A 13,317-nucleotide genomic window follows, 5' to 3' on the forward strand; every position below is an offset into this window, starting at 1 on the left:
CCCAAATTAGAGGTTTCCTAGAAGTACATGCTGCTTGTTTCGCAGAAGTAGCACTTTCAGGTGAACCCTATTATGCTACGCAAGAATGAAAGCGTATGCAGGGAGCTATGCATGTATAGGTTTTGTCAGCTGTCCAACAAGACTGGGGATGTTAAAATCGCATCTATTAGCAAACAAAGTTGGAAGCAGCATTCCGGAAATCCGCCCCACAACCTCCATATGATCAAAGAATGCTAAGGCCACATAAATGTTAATCATTCTATATGTCCTTGTAAAAAAACTGCCTCCGGTCACAAAATGTTAAAAGCAAGATAGTTCACAATCATTTGCTGAACATATAGACCTATAATGAATTACATATACTGCTATATAGAATAACGCAATACACACACCATAACCGACATAGGTGGCAACAAAATTCACTCAGTAAAGGAGTTTAGCGTCTATTCAACTTGAGAGCCCCATCCAATGACGCCGATCTGCTTGATCCCCTTGAACACCTCCGGCAGCAGCGGGAACAGATTATGCCCACCCCTCATAATATATTGCATCATAAACCCCCCAAAAAGAACCATCAGTTGTAAGCTTGCACAGATCGATCACCGAACGAGCACGGAGGACCACAGGAAGGCTACAAAACAGACCTCCTCATGGCCAGCCAAGGACACCTTCTCCTTCTTGAAGATGGAGGTCTCGAAGTCGAGCGACGGCATGGCGGTTCCGATGACCGAAGGCGAGGAGACCTTTCTGGCCACGACGTGGCGGCAGCCGGTGGAGGTGGCGAAGAGGCATGTGGGCAGGGCGTTGGGGAAGGAGACGGAGGTGGTGGCGATGGTGCCTGGGGTTCTGGAGGGGGTGGGGTTTAGGGTTTTATGGGCGATGCCGAGGGAGGTGGAGGAGGAGGTGGCCGCCGTCATCTGGGATGCGATGCGATGGCTAGGGTGGGTAGGGATGAAAACAGATGGGAACGGTCAGGAAAACCCCCTAACCATTTTCAGTTTCACATTTTCTCAACCGAACGGAAACGAAAATGGGAAAACCGGAAACGAAAACGAACACAGGATTGCCTGTTATACGAAAATGAACCAATCCGAACAGAAATATATCGGTATCGGATGGAAACCGGTGATTAAAATCGGGAAGACGGAACCTCGCCAAGTGCCATGAGGGGCACCAGGAGTTGTGCAGGTATAGGCTGAGAAATGGGTAGGTGTTAACAACAAAGGGCGCATCATTCACATGGAGGAAATTAACAATGTGAAGCATGACTGTATGAGGGCATTGATATCCCTGAGGAAACTCCCAACAGATGGCACTGGCTTATTCTCAGGACAGCTGAAGACATCAGCATTCAACGAAACAACTGCCTTCATGCATTGGCCAAAACCAGCCTCATCTAGAGCTCTTTGCATGTTCTTGAGTGCAAGAAATGTAATGTTAATGAAGCTGCCATTGTAGCTCTTCAGAGCTAGTTGAAGTGCCATAGAACAAATCAGACATACAAGTGCCATAGAAGATAAGGCCGATCCAAACAGTGGGCCCACACAATAGTGAGGTGAGAGAGAGACCAGAAGATAAGGATGGCGGCCTATAGGTGTGTGAGGCTCAGAGAGAGATCAAGAAGCAAAGAGAAATGGAGAGGGAGGGAGAGACTGCGAGGGAGAGAGAGCTGGAGAGAGTGAGGCTGACCGGGGAATGGTTTCAGTGGAGTCCAGCCGAGCTCACCAGTGTCGGCTTCTTAGAGCGCGCAGGAGAGAAACACCGAGAGGGAGAACAGAGAGGGGAAAATGAGGGCGCAGGTCAGGGAAGTGGTGAAGGGGGCGACTAGGGAGGAAGAAGCCGGCCGGGAGGAGCCTAGCTCACCGCCGGCGGACTCCATGGCCGAGTGGCGCTCTACCTGGTGGAGTAGCAGGTGGGCCATGGGTGGAGGAGCCCATATCCGGGCGGCCATGACCGGGGCTACGGCAAGGCGCGCTGGTGGGGAACTGGGGCCGAATGGGGCCCAACCCGGTGGTGCCGAAGGTGGGCCACGTCGGAGCTGCCAGCGCCAAAGTGTGGCCGAGTGAGGATGGCAGCAAGGGAAGGGGCACGGTAGAGTGCGATGATGCAATGGCTTGGTGAGAGAGATGCAAGGTGAGGGGAGAGTGGTGGCAGTGGCTGCTGCCAGGAGTGCCGACGACAGGAAAGGTTGTTGTGGTGGTTGCCTTGTCCCTACACCCCTGTCGCGGCCCGGTTGGCTGCCAAGATCTCGAGCGCCTGTCTGCATTCCAAACGGGGTGGAAACAGGAAAATCCTGAATAAAAATGGGATTCCATAAAAATGGGCGGGATGAGGCCTCACCCATTTCGGTCCCGTATCCGGACCTCACCACCCCATTTCCGTCCCACTCCTGTGTAAAACCCGAAAAAATGAAAACGGTCAGGTAAAAATGGGAAACTGTTGCGGAACAGCATGGGATTTTCCCATCCCGCTTTCATCCCTAAGGGTGGGAGTGTGCGTGACTGGCTGCGAAGAGCAGGATTATTGGAGATGCATCTGGAGGCTTCTATGTGTGAGACTAGTTGAGTGCCATGTGTTCCAACAGGAGCCAAAAATTTTCATAATGTATTATAGTTGACTGAGGGTCTGTTTATTTCAGCTGGAGATTGTGAAAAGCAGCTTGTAGATTGTGGATTGTGAAAAGATAGATTGTTATAATCTAGATTGTAAAATTGTTATAATATGAATTGTAAAAGCTGCTAGTTGTTTGACAACCTGAATTCTGAGGTCGGTGGATTACTGCTTTTGGATGTCTATTATCTGTAATGCACTCATGTTTTGGATGGCTCACAAGCTTGTGACCGATGGAGCCCACATGGTGGCGAGACAAGGGAGAGGCCAAAGGATAAGGTCCGTTGGCTTGTGTTCATGTGGCTCATAGAGAAAGGAGAGAGAGATCGGAGATAGGGAGGAGGCCAGAGAGAGAGGAGGCTGGAAGGGTGGAAGAGGGAGGCGCTAGAGGGAAGTCGGAGGGAGGGAGAGAGATGTTAGAATATGTGGGCTTAGCCCATTATATTTGTATAATTCTAAATAAATTTTAAAGGCCCAACCATGTGAGGGAGATGCGTTTCTTTAGTCCCACTTTGCTAGTGGATGTGGATGGAGACTAACTTAAAAGGGTTTCTCTCCTCCACCCACTTAGCATGTGTGGATGAGAGGATTAGAAGAACACGCGTGCGCTCGCTCGCCAAGCCGCACCGCACCGCGCTAGGCTGTGGCTGGGCCATGGCAGGGGCAGAGCACGCAACACTTGCTTGGATGATCCGCTGAAATCGGGTCCAGTTCCTTGTGCAGATGTGGCCTCCTTTTGCGGTTTCATTCTTTTTGTTGTGTGGGCAAACAGATAAATATATGGAAATTGTGTTGGTCAAGACTCCGATCGTGATGGCGTAACTGACTCCGGTCATGGAACATCTCAACCGCACGACTCTCCCTCTACATATATCTACCAGCCACCGCCACAAAGAAGAGAGGCCATAACTAGGGTTTTGCCAATTTCTCTCTGCTGCGCTGTCACACGTAGTCTACTCCATTCCACTGCACCGGCGTGCACCGACGAACGGGAGAGCAGGTCTCCAAAACACCTCGCTCTTGAGATCCTGCACCGGGAGAGGGCGAATAAAGTTTTTGGAAAGCGCTCGTCATGATTGCTCACGATCTGCTTCCTCTACATCATCATGTGCTACTTCATCTACATTGCCACCGTCGTCGTCATCTACTACATCAAGATCAACTTCGACCACTTTATCTTCATCATCGCCTACTGCATCAACATCATGGGGGCTTCTACATCTTACGTCACCATCAGGTACGTACACTACAATCCTACTCGAGTGTTTAATCGAGTAAACTAGTCGATATATTACTCGAGTGTTTTAGTCATTACATTTCTCGAGTGAGCTAGTCAAGATCCTTCTCAAGTATCTAGTTGAGGCTGATTGGGGTTAGTCGAATTCTAGTTGATTCTACTCGAATCTTGTCGGGGCTCGTCCAAGCTAGTCGATAATTGATTATCTTCATCTATTCATGTTCATGTTATATCAGGAATTGAATTAAATTAAATCTGAAAGTGCTATTATTTTCAACAATCCAAAAACCTTATTGTAGGCACTTTGATTTAATGATGGCTGGTTTTGCCGATGCATTGAGGCTGGACAAGTTTACTGGTGTGCACTTTAAGAGATGGCAAGTCAAAGCCACTCTGCGGCTATTAACTGCTATTGGGTTGCGTCTGGCAGGCCTGAAGGAACTCTTTCCTCTGACGAGGAGAAGAACTTCGAGGAAGCCAACACAATCTTTGTAGGATGTGTTCGTAGTGCTCTTGTTGATCATCTCTATGATGTATACATGCACATAAAGGACACAAAGGAGTTGTGGGACGCATTGAATGCAAAATTTGGTGCGTCAGATGTAGGCAATGAATTGTATATCATGGAGCAATATCATAACTACAAAATGGTCAATAATCGATCAGTAGTCGAGCAGGCTCACGAGATTCAGTGCATTGTAAAAGAACTCAAGCTCCTAAAGTGTATCTTACCCGACAAGTTTGTGGCTGGGGGTATCATTGCCAAATTGCTTCCCTCAGGGAGGAATTTTGCTACTTCTCTAAAACACAAGAGACAAGAAATTTCTGTTGAGAGTCTGATCACGTTTCTTGATGTTGAGGAGAAAGCTCTAGCTAAGGATGTGTATAACAAAGGAGGAGATGGATAGTCTAGCGCAAATGTGGTGCAACAGTCCTCTAACAGCAACTACAAAGGAAAAAATAATAAGCCCAAACAAACCACTAACTTCAACAAGAAGATGAACAAAGATGATAAACTTTGCTTCGTGTGCAGCAAGGTTGGCCATTGGGCAAAAGATTGTCGAGACCGCAAAGAAAGAAAGGTTAATCAAGGGAAGAACACCAAGTCTGTCAACGTGACTATTGGCAACACTAGAGATGGAACTAGTGGGTATGATAATCTACCTATTATTTTTTCAGTGAATTAGTCTATTAGTTGGTGGATTGATACTGGGGCTAATGTATATGTGTGTGCTGACAGTTCAATGTTATCTTTTATCAGATCACTAGAGATTCTTTCGTCTTAATGGGGAATGGGTCTCATGCTCCTATTCATGGTGTTGGCACGGTAGATCTGAAGTTTACTTTGGGAAATATCGTGCAACGTGTCCCTTCAATAAACAAGAATCTAGTTAGTGGTTCTCTTCTTTGTAGAGACGAGTTTAAGGTGGTACTCGAGTCCAATAAAGTAGTTCTGTCGAAATATGGACGTTTTATTGGTAAAGGATATAAGTGTGGAGGCTTGTTCCGCTTTTCTCTTTTTGATTTCTGCAATAAATCTGAACCATATTTGTGGCAATATTAATAGAGATAAGGCTAGTGTTTGACACTCACGGTTATGTCTCATAAACTTTTCTTGTATGACTCGGCTTTCCAGCTTGAATTTAGTTTCGAAATTTTCCATTGTTAAAGGTTCTAAGTGCCAAAGTTATGTGCAATCTAAGCAACCTCGTAAGCCTCAAGGCAGTCAAGGAGAGAAATTTGGTAACGTTAGAACTCGTACATTCAGATCTTTGCAAGATGAATGGTGTGTTGACGAAGGGTGGAAAAAGATATTTTATGACTTTAATCGATGATGCATCTAAATTTTTTTATGTGTATTTGTTGAAATCGAAAGATGAGGCTCTAGACTAAGATCTATAAGGCAGAAGTTGAAAACAATTGGAAAGGAAAATCAGAAGACTTAGGTCGAATCGTGGTGGAGAGTACTTCTCAAGTGATTTCAACTTATTCTGTAGGGAACATGGAATTATTAATGAGATAACACCTCCCTATTCGCCCCAATCAGACGAGATAGCCGAGAGGAAGAACCGCACCCTGACTGACCTAGTTACTACCATGTTAGACACTGCGGGTTTATCTAAGGCATGGTGGGGGAGGCCTTGTTGACTTCATGTCATGTTCTATATAGAGTTCCTACTAAAAATAAGGAAAAAACCCCATATGAAGAATGAGAAGGGAGAAAACCATCACTTTCTTATTTGCGCACTTGGGGATGTTTGGCAAAAGTCAATGTACCAATAACTAAAAAGCGCAAGTTGTGATCTAAGACAATGGATTGTGTCTTTCTGGGATATGCTCATTGGAGCATTGTCTATAGTTTTTAGTAGTTAAATCTGAGGTGTCTGACATGCTAGTTGATACAATTATGGAGTTTAGAGATGCCACTTTCTTTAAGAGCATATTTCCTATGAATGATATACATAACACTTCTAGTCAAGCCTTTGAGATAATTCCTGAACCTATTACACCACTCGAGTATTCTGAACAATCGCTCGAGCTAGTTCCTGAGGAGGATGACAGTGAAACTCCAAGAAGGAGTAAGAGACAAAGGACAATAAAACCCTTTGGTGATGATTTGATTGTGTACCTTATGGATGACACTCCCAAGTTAATTTCAGAAGTTTATGCATCTCCAGATGTAGACTACTGGAAGGAGGTTGTTCGTAGCAAGATGGATTCCATTCTCGCCAACGAGACTTGGGAAGTCACAGATCGACCTTATGGTTGTAAACATGTAGGTTGTAAGTGGGTGTTCAAAAAGAAGCTTATGTCTGATAGTACTATCGGAAAGTATAAGGCTTGGCTTGTAGCTAAGGGTTATACCAAAAAAGATGGCAAAGATTTCTTTGATACTTATTCACTTGTCGCTAGATTGACCACAATAAGAGTACTACTCTACTTGGCTACCTCACATAGTCTTCTCGTTCATCAAATGGACGTTAAGATAATTTTCCTTAATAGAGAGTTGGATGAGGAAATCTATATGGATCAGCCTGATGGGTTTGTAGTAGAAGGTCAGGAGGACAAGGTATGTAAGTTGCTAAAATCTTTGTATGGCCTAAAAAAGCTCCTAAAAAATGGCATGAGAAGTTCGATAAACCTTAATATCTGTGGGCTTTGTTGTTAATAAAGCTAATAGATGTGTGTTTTATCGCCATGGTGGGGGTAAGGGAGTTATTCTGTTCTTGTATGTTGATGACATCTTGATTTTTGGGACAAATCTTGATGTGATTAATGAGATCAAATCATATTTGTCTAGAAATTTTGATTTGAAAGATCTGGGAGAGGCTGATGTGATCTTAAATAATAAGTTGATCAGAGGTGAGAATGGAATTATACTTTCACAATCCCATTATGTGGAAAAGATCTTGAGCCGCTTTGGCTACTTGGACAGCAAGATCACTTTAATACCTTATGATCATAGCTTAATACTTCGAAAGAACAAAAGAATTGCTAGGGATCAACTGAGATACTCTTAAATAATCAGATCACTCATGTACCTAGCTAGTGCTACAAAACCTGACATCTTATTTGCTGTGAGCAAATTGAGCCGGTTTACTTTAACCCGGGTGATGATCATTGTCATGCACTTGATCGAGTCACGCGCTACTTGCTCGGTACTATGAATTTTGGACTTCACTATACTGGGTACCCATCAGTACTGGAGGGTTATAGTGATTCAAATTGGATATCCGATATTGATGAGATCAATGCCACAAGTGGATATGTGTTCACTCTTTGCGGTGCTGCTGTCTCATGAGATCTTGCAAACAGACCATATTGGCGAGGTCAACTATGGAAGTAGAACTCACAGTGTTAGACACAGCCACTATTGAGGTAGAATGATTGCGTGAGCTCTTGATGGATTTGCGAATGGTCGAAAAAATGATACTGGCTATCCTTATGAACTGTGATAATCAAACGATTATTGTCAAAGTGAATAGTTCTAAAGATAACATGAAATCCTGAAGACATGTAAAGAGAAGATTGAAATCTGTTAAAATTTTGAAGAACTCCGGAGTCATAGCATTGGATTATATCCAAATGGCTAAAAATCTAGCAGATCAATTTACAAAAGTACTATCACAAAATGTGATAGATAATGCATCGAAGGAGATGTGTATGAGATCCATGTGAGTTATATAGTAGTGGCAACCCAACCTATGTGATTGGAGATCCTGTGAATTAGAAACTGAGAAGAACAAGCTATTGGTTAACTGAAGGAGAGTACCACACAACCCACTCGAGTAAAGATGCAAGATTCTCAAAATCTGTAAAGCAGGTTGGCTATTGCCTTAATGTGTTCTGTTGGCTTTAATTAGCGAAGATGCTAACCTACAGGGAATTCTTGAAAGAACACACCTATATGAGCCTACTATTGGTCGCAGTCTATGAGACTTGGGTGATCTCTAATAAACTCATGAAGAGACCATGGAGTACGACTTATATGCTCCACCCGCGAGGTAGCCTACTGGCAGCCAATTATTAGTTATGACTTCAAGTGAAACTTGTTTGCACAAGACTTGCAATTCAAGGCTTAATCCATTGTCCAAGTTCAGAATGAGTGTAGCTTCATGTTCTAGGTGGATGTTCAACTTAACTGTCTCCACTGAAACACCGGTATATCAAACAATATTGAGAAAAAGGCATATCTTTGTGGGACTTTGAGATCTGATAGTGGATTGTTAGAATATGTGGGCTTAGCACATTATATTTGTATAATTCTAAATAAATCTCAAAGGTCCAATCATGTGAGAGAGGTGTGTTTCTTTAGTCCCACCTTGCTAGTGGATGTGGATGGAGACTAACTTAAAAAAGAATTTCTCTCCTCCACCCACTTAGCATGTGTGGATGAGACGACTAGAAGAACACGTGCATGCACCCGCTCGCTGCGCCACGCCACACCGCGCCGGGCCGTGACTGGGTCGGGGCGGAGGGCGCGGGCATGTGGCACCTGCGTGAATGGTCTCCCGAAATCAGATCCAGTTCCTTGCGCAGATGCGGCCTCCTTTTGTTGTTTCATTCTTTTTGTTGCGTGGGTAAACGAATAAATATATAGAAATTATGTTGGTTAAGACTTCAATCATAGCAGTGTAACCGACTCCAGTTGTGGCACGTCTCAACTACGTGACTCTCGCTCTATATATATCTACCAACCGTCGCCACAAAGAAGAGAGGCCATACGCAATTAGGGTTTTGCCGATTTCTCTCTGCTGCGCCATCGTACGTAGTCTACTCCATCCTGCTACGCTGGCATGCACCGACGAAAGAGAGAGCAGATCTAACCCATTGCTCTTGGGATTCTGCATTGGGAGAGGACGAATAAGATTTTGGGAAGCGCTCGTTGTGACTGCTTCTGATCTGCTTCCTCTACATCATCGTGTGCTACTTCGTCTACATTGCCACCGTCGTAGTTGTTTGCACAACGAGATCAAATTCAACCACTTCATCTTCGTCATCGCCTACTGCATCAACATCACGGGGGCTTTTACATCTCACGTCGCCATCTGGTACGTACACTGCAATCCTACTCGAGTGTTTAATCGAGTAAACTAGTCGATATGCTACTCGAGTATTTTAGTCGATACATTTCTCGAGTGAGCTAGTCAAGATCCTTCTCGAGTACCTAGTCGAAGCTGATTGGGGTTGGTCGAATTCTAGACGATTTTACTCGAATCTTGTCAGGGCTCATCCAAGCTAGTCGATAATTGATTATTTGCATCTATTCATGTTCATGCTATATCAAAAATTGAATTAAATTAAATCTAAAAGTGCTATTATTTCTAACAAGAGAGGGGGGCGGGGGCATCCGGTGGAGCTTGCCGACGGGGAGGAGGTCCGACTGGGGCGAGGTGAATCACAGCTGAGTGGCGGCGCACGCGGGATGACGCGGCTGCTACGCATGAGAGCGAAGGGCGCAGGGGCGGTGACCGGGACGGCGAGCGATGTTGCGGAGCACTCTGGTGGTTGCGCTGGTTGAGCAGCGGTGACCTCGATGGTTGGCCAGGAGGAGCCCGTGCACAAGGGCGGCGACAGCGTGATGGGGAGGTGGCGCGACACGATGCGGAGTGGTATGCGGGTAATTTTGATGGACAATCCGTGAAAATGCGGGGGGAAATCGGATTGTTGGATTGTAACAATCCAACAATCGGATTGTTAGAATCTGGGGCTAGAAGTGGTCTTTTTGTTTCAGTTTGGGATTGTAGAAGCTAGAATCCACAATCCTAAGTCGAAATAAATAGGGCTTGAGTGCCATACGACGAGCTACAATAGAAGATTATCTTACACCACATAATATTCATATTCTGTAAAGCACAAATGACACACGACCACTCGGGCAAAATATGTTATTTTTGACTGAGCGTTTTCATTACATCTATCAAGCTCTTTTAGTGCTATATCATGGTAGGATGATAATGGTCGTATGATTGCAATGGAGCTAAAAGTGTTTATGAGATAATATAGTTAATTGGGTGAAGCTAATACAAAATAACGTGACACAACCAATATTCAACTCCATCACGATGGGTGCATAATCAGCAGCAAACTCAACTCCATCACGATGGGTGCATGCTTCAGCCAAAAAAATGCATTCGTATTTTCATAGATCAACATAATATCATTATAAAATACATTATAAAATCAAGATTGTAACTGATGTAATGATTTACACCTAAAATGAAAACAACCCTAAAAGAGCAAAAAATACTTTATATGGAACAACAACTGAATTTTAGTTAAGCCCAGTATACCGCTATTATATAAAACTTCTTGAAGGTCTTCCTGAACTCAAGCTAAGGACTCCTGTAGCTCATCATTTAGCAAACTTGTCCAGCAATTGAAGCTTAGTACTCCACAGCAAAGTCGGAACGACCATTTCTTGCAGAAAATAGGATCTGTTGCATGCGAGCCTTCGTACTGCCAAGCAAAATATGAGCTGCCTGACCATATGAAAGAAATTTGACGTACAATCTAAAAAGCTGTTAATTCAGTCAACTAAAAGTCACAAGCAAACCTGACACAACAAAACTAATACATCTCTTCCGACTTTTTAATCACCAGACCCTCACCTGCAGGTAACCACAAAAGAATACATGTTCCGATCAATCCAACTAATTGGCAAGATTAGCGATAAGAAAATTTTGCAAAAGATGAAGCTTTTGGATAGCTGGTAACATGCCATGAAATCATGTGAGATCAAAGCTCCGATGGTTGGTCATGAAGGGCGAAGTGGTCATTGCCTCAGGATAACTAATTAAAGATCTGACCTTGTCTAGCCCTGCAAGGCCTCACAAACTTTCCACGAAACAACTATGGGTACTGCTTATGTCTCAGTGAGTGATTCATTACCCACATCATCCAAAATTACTCCGATTGCTTTGGTCCAAGAATGTATCCTGTGCTACCATCCATTCGGGTTCAAATGATCATGAAAAACATTGGCACAAAATCAATATATTATGCCATAAAATCTCCATTAGTTTCACAGAACAAACCTACAACATTGTCAATTGAGCTGAGAGCGTAGTAACCTCCGTCTGCAATACTTGTACCTTATGGTCAAGCTCTTGAATGTACCTCATCTTGCGCTCCTTTGACCCCGCTGCAATCTGTCGATTCACCAGAATCCTGAAAAATTCCACAAGATACAATGCTCAATTTCCGTAAAAGGGATTAATGTCCCAAACATACGAAGAAATGCACACCTCTTGACTCTCTTGGGGTCCGTCAAAGCTATCTCCGCAAGCCGCTCGTTTGCCATGATCTTCTTCTACTCGGCCTCCGTGAACTCTCCATTTGCAAACTCCATATCAAACAGTGCCACAACACCTCCTTCCAGGGAGCCGCTCCCACTCCTCGTGAGGCTGTCGTTGGGAAATGGCAGCGGTAGCTTTGGTGACTCATCACCAACAGCGAAGTTGAGCTTCCTCATGAAGCTATTCATCGATAGGCTGCGACAATGCCGGGACTTGCCCCCGTCCTTCCTCTCTACTGACATGGACTGGCTCTCCGCCTCGTTCTCGCTGCTCTCCAATGCGCTCCCAGCGCATGCCGCTCGCGTGGCTGTCGCGATCGTCGTGGTGCTCCTCGGAAGAGTTGAGCGGGTCCAGCTTGTCCAGGTCCATGTAGGCGTTGACGAGGTCGTACAAGGCCACGTGTCGCTGTCCGATCTGCAACCCTCCGCCGCCGTGGCCGCCTCACACTTCATCGGCACTGGTGGCGGCATCGATGAGCTGAGCTACCTGAAGCCGAAGGAGATGTCGCTCTGCGATCGCCGGTGCCCCACCCTCCTCATCGGCAGCCGGAACTGTGGCGGGTCGGAGCTCAACGACGGCGGGGAAGGTGGTATATCGGGCGCCACACCCAGATCGACGTATGGCGGTGGAGAGCGAGTCGAGCGAGAAGAAGAGGGGCTGGGACAACGAGTGCATGGTGGCCCCCACTACCGGGGCCCAGTAGCACGGGGATCTGGCCGTAGGGGGATGAGAGACGCACCTGCTTTCTTTACTTGCGCAACAACTGACCCTTTCTTTACTTGTGCAACAATCAATGATACTGGCATTCATCTTTCGTCAAACAAGAGTTCTAGTGCAGTTTCGAGAAGATTTGGGAAAATTTGGGGAAAATTTTGAGATCTTCAGAGTTATACAGTCTTGTGAGACAGACTTCAGAGTTATAGGTCTCAGGGTGTAACATCTTGAGTTTTAGCATATAGATTATAGCAAAATTCACTCTAAATTAAAACTTTTGTAATTAATTAATTCACTTAAAATCAAGGAAATATGTATATGAATATATGTATATGTGTATGTATATATTCATATATATTAAATTGGCTAAGTATTCAAATGCACTAAATTAAACTCTAAACTTCTTTATGCATCAATTGATTCATATGCAATTGGTTTATTGTTTTTATGGTCTCTCAATTTCAAATCTATTCTTAATTTCTTTTCAGCTCAAATCCAATTTGAATTCAAATCTTTTTTATTCAAATCATCTTCCAAATCTTAGAGCTTTACTCTCTTTGCATAATTCAAATATACCTATTTGAAATTATGCCAAGTCCAAAGTCAAATCCAAATTCAAATACCTTATTTGAATTTATCCCAAAAATCTTTCTCTATTCCCTTTTCCTTTTTCCCTCTCAGGCCACCTCTTTTCCCTTTTCTTTTGCGTGGCTCAACAGACCAGCCAGCCGGCCTGGTTTCTTCTCCACTCTCCTCTCCCTGCGCTCGGCCCACAGCATGCCTCCTCGGCCCAATCTCCATGTGCGAGCAGCGGCTCGGCCGACCGCGCGCATGCACATGAAGAACCGCACCACCCATGTGTCGGCCATCCACCCCCGCGCGCTCACGCCAGTCGCTCCCACTCGCTGACATGTGGCACCCGTTGATGCCCACTATCTCCCTCCTCCATTGCAACAT

The 13,317-nt window shown here is 44.7% G+C and overlaps 1 protein-coding gene and 1 pseudogene across 1 annotated transcript; both read right to left on the bottom strand.

Moving 5' to 3' along the window:
• Nucleotides 1-599: 599 nt before the first annotated feature.
• LOC133884389 (ketol-acid reductoisomerase, chloroplastic-like) lies at nt 600-917 on the bottom strand. The gene has a single exon (XM_062323788.1). The coding sequence runs from the start codon at nt 915-917 to the stop codon at nt 600-602; it is 318 nt and encodes a 105-aa protein (XP_062179772.1).
• Nucleotides 918-11,385: 10,468 nt separating this feature from the next.
• Nucleotides 11,386-13,317, bottom strand: LOC133884400 (bZIP transcription factor 29-like; annotated as a pseudogene).

The sequence above is a fragment of the Phragmites australis genome, chromosome 1 (genome assembly GCF_958298935.1).
Source record: "Phragmites australis chromosome 1, lpPhrAust1.1, whole genome shotgun sequence".
Lineage (NCBI taxonomy): Eukaryota > Viridiplantae > Streptophyta > Magnoliopsida > Poales > Poaceae > Phragmites > Phragmites australis.

What these genes read in the sequence shown, in the direction of transcription:
- LOC133884389 (XM_062323788.1), bottom strand. Translation starts at nt 917, where the DNA reads ATGACGGCGGCCACCTCCTCCTCCACCTCCCTCGGCATCGCCCATAAA.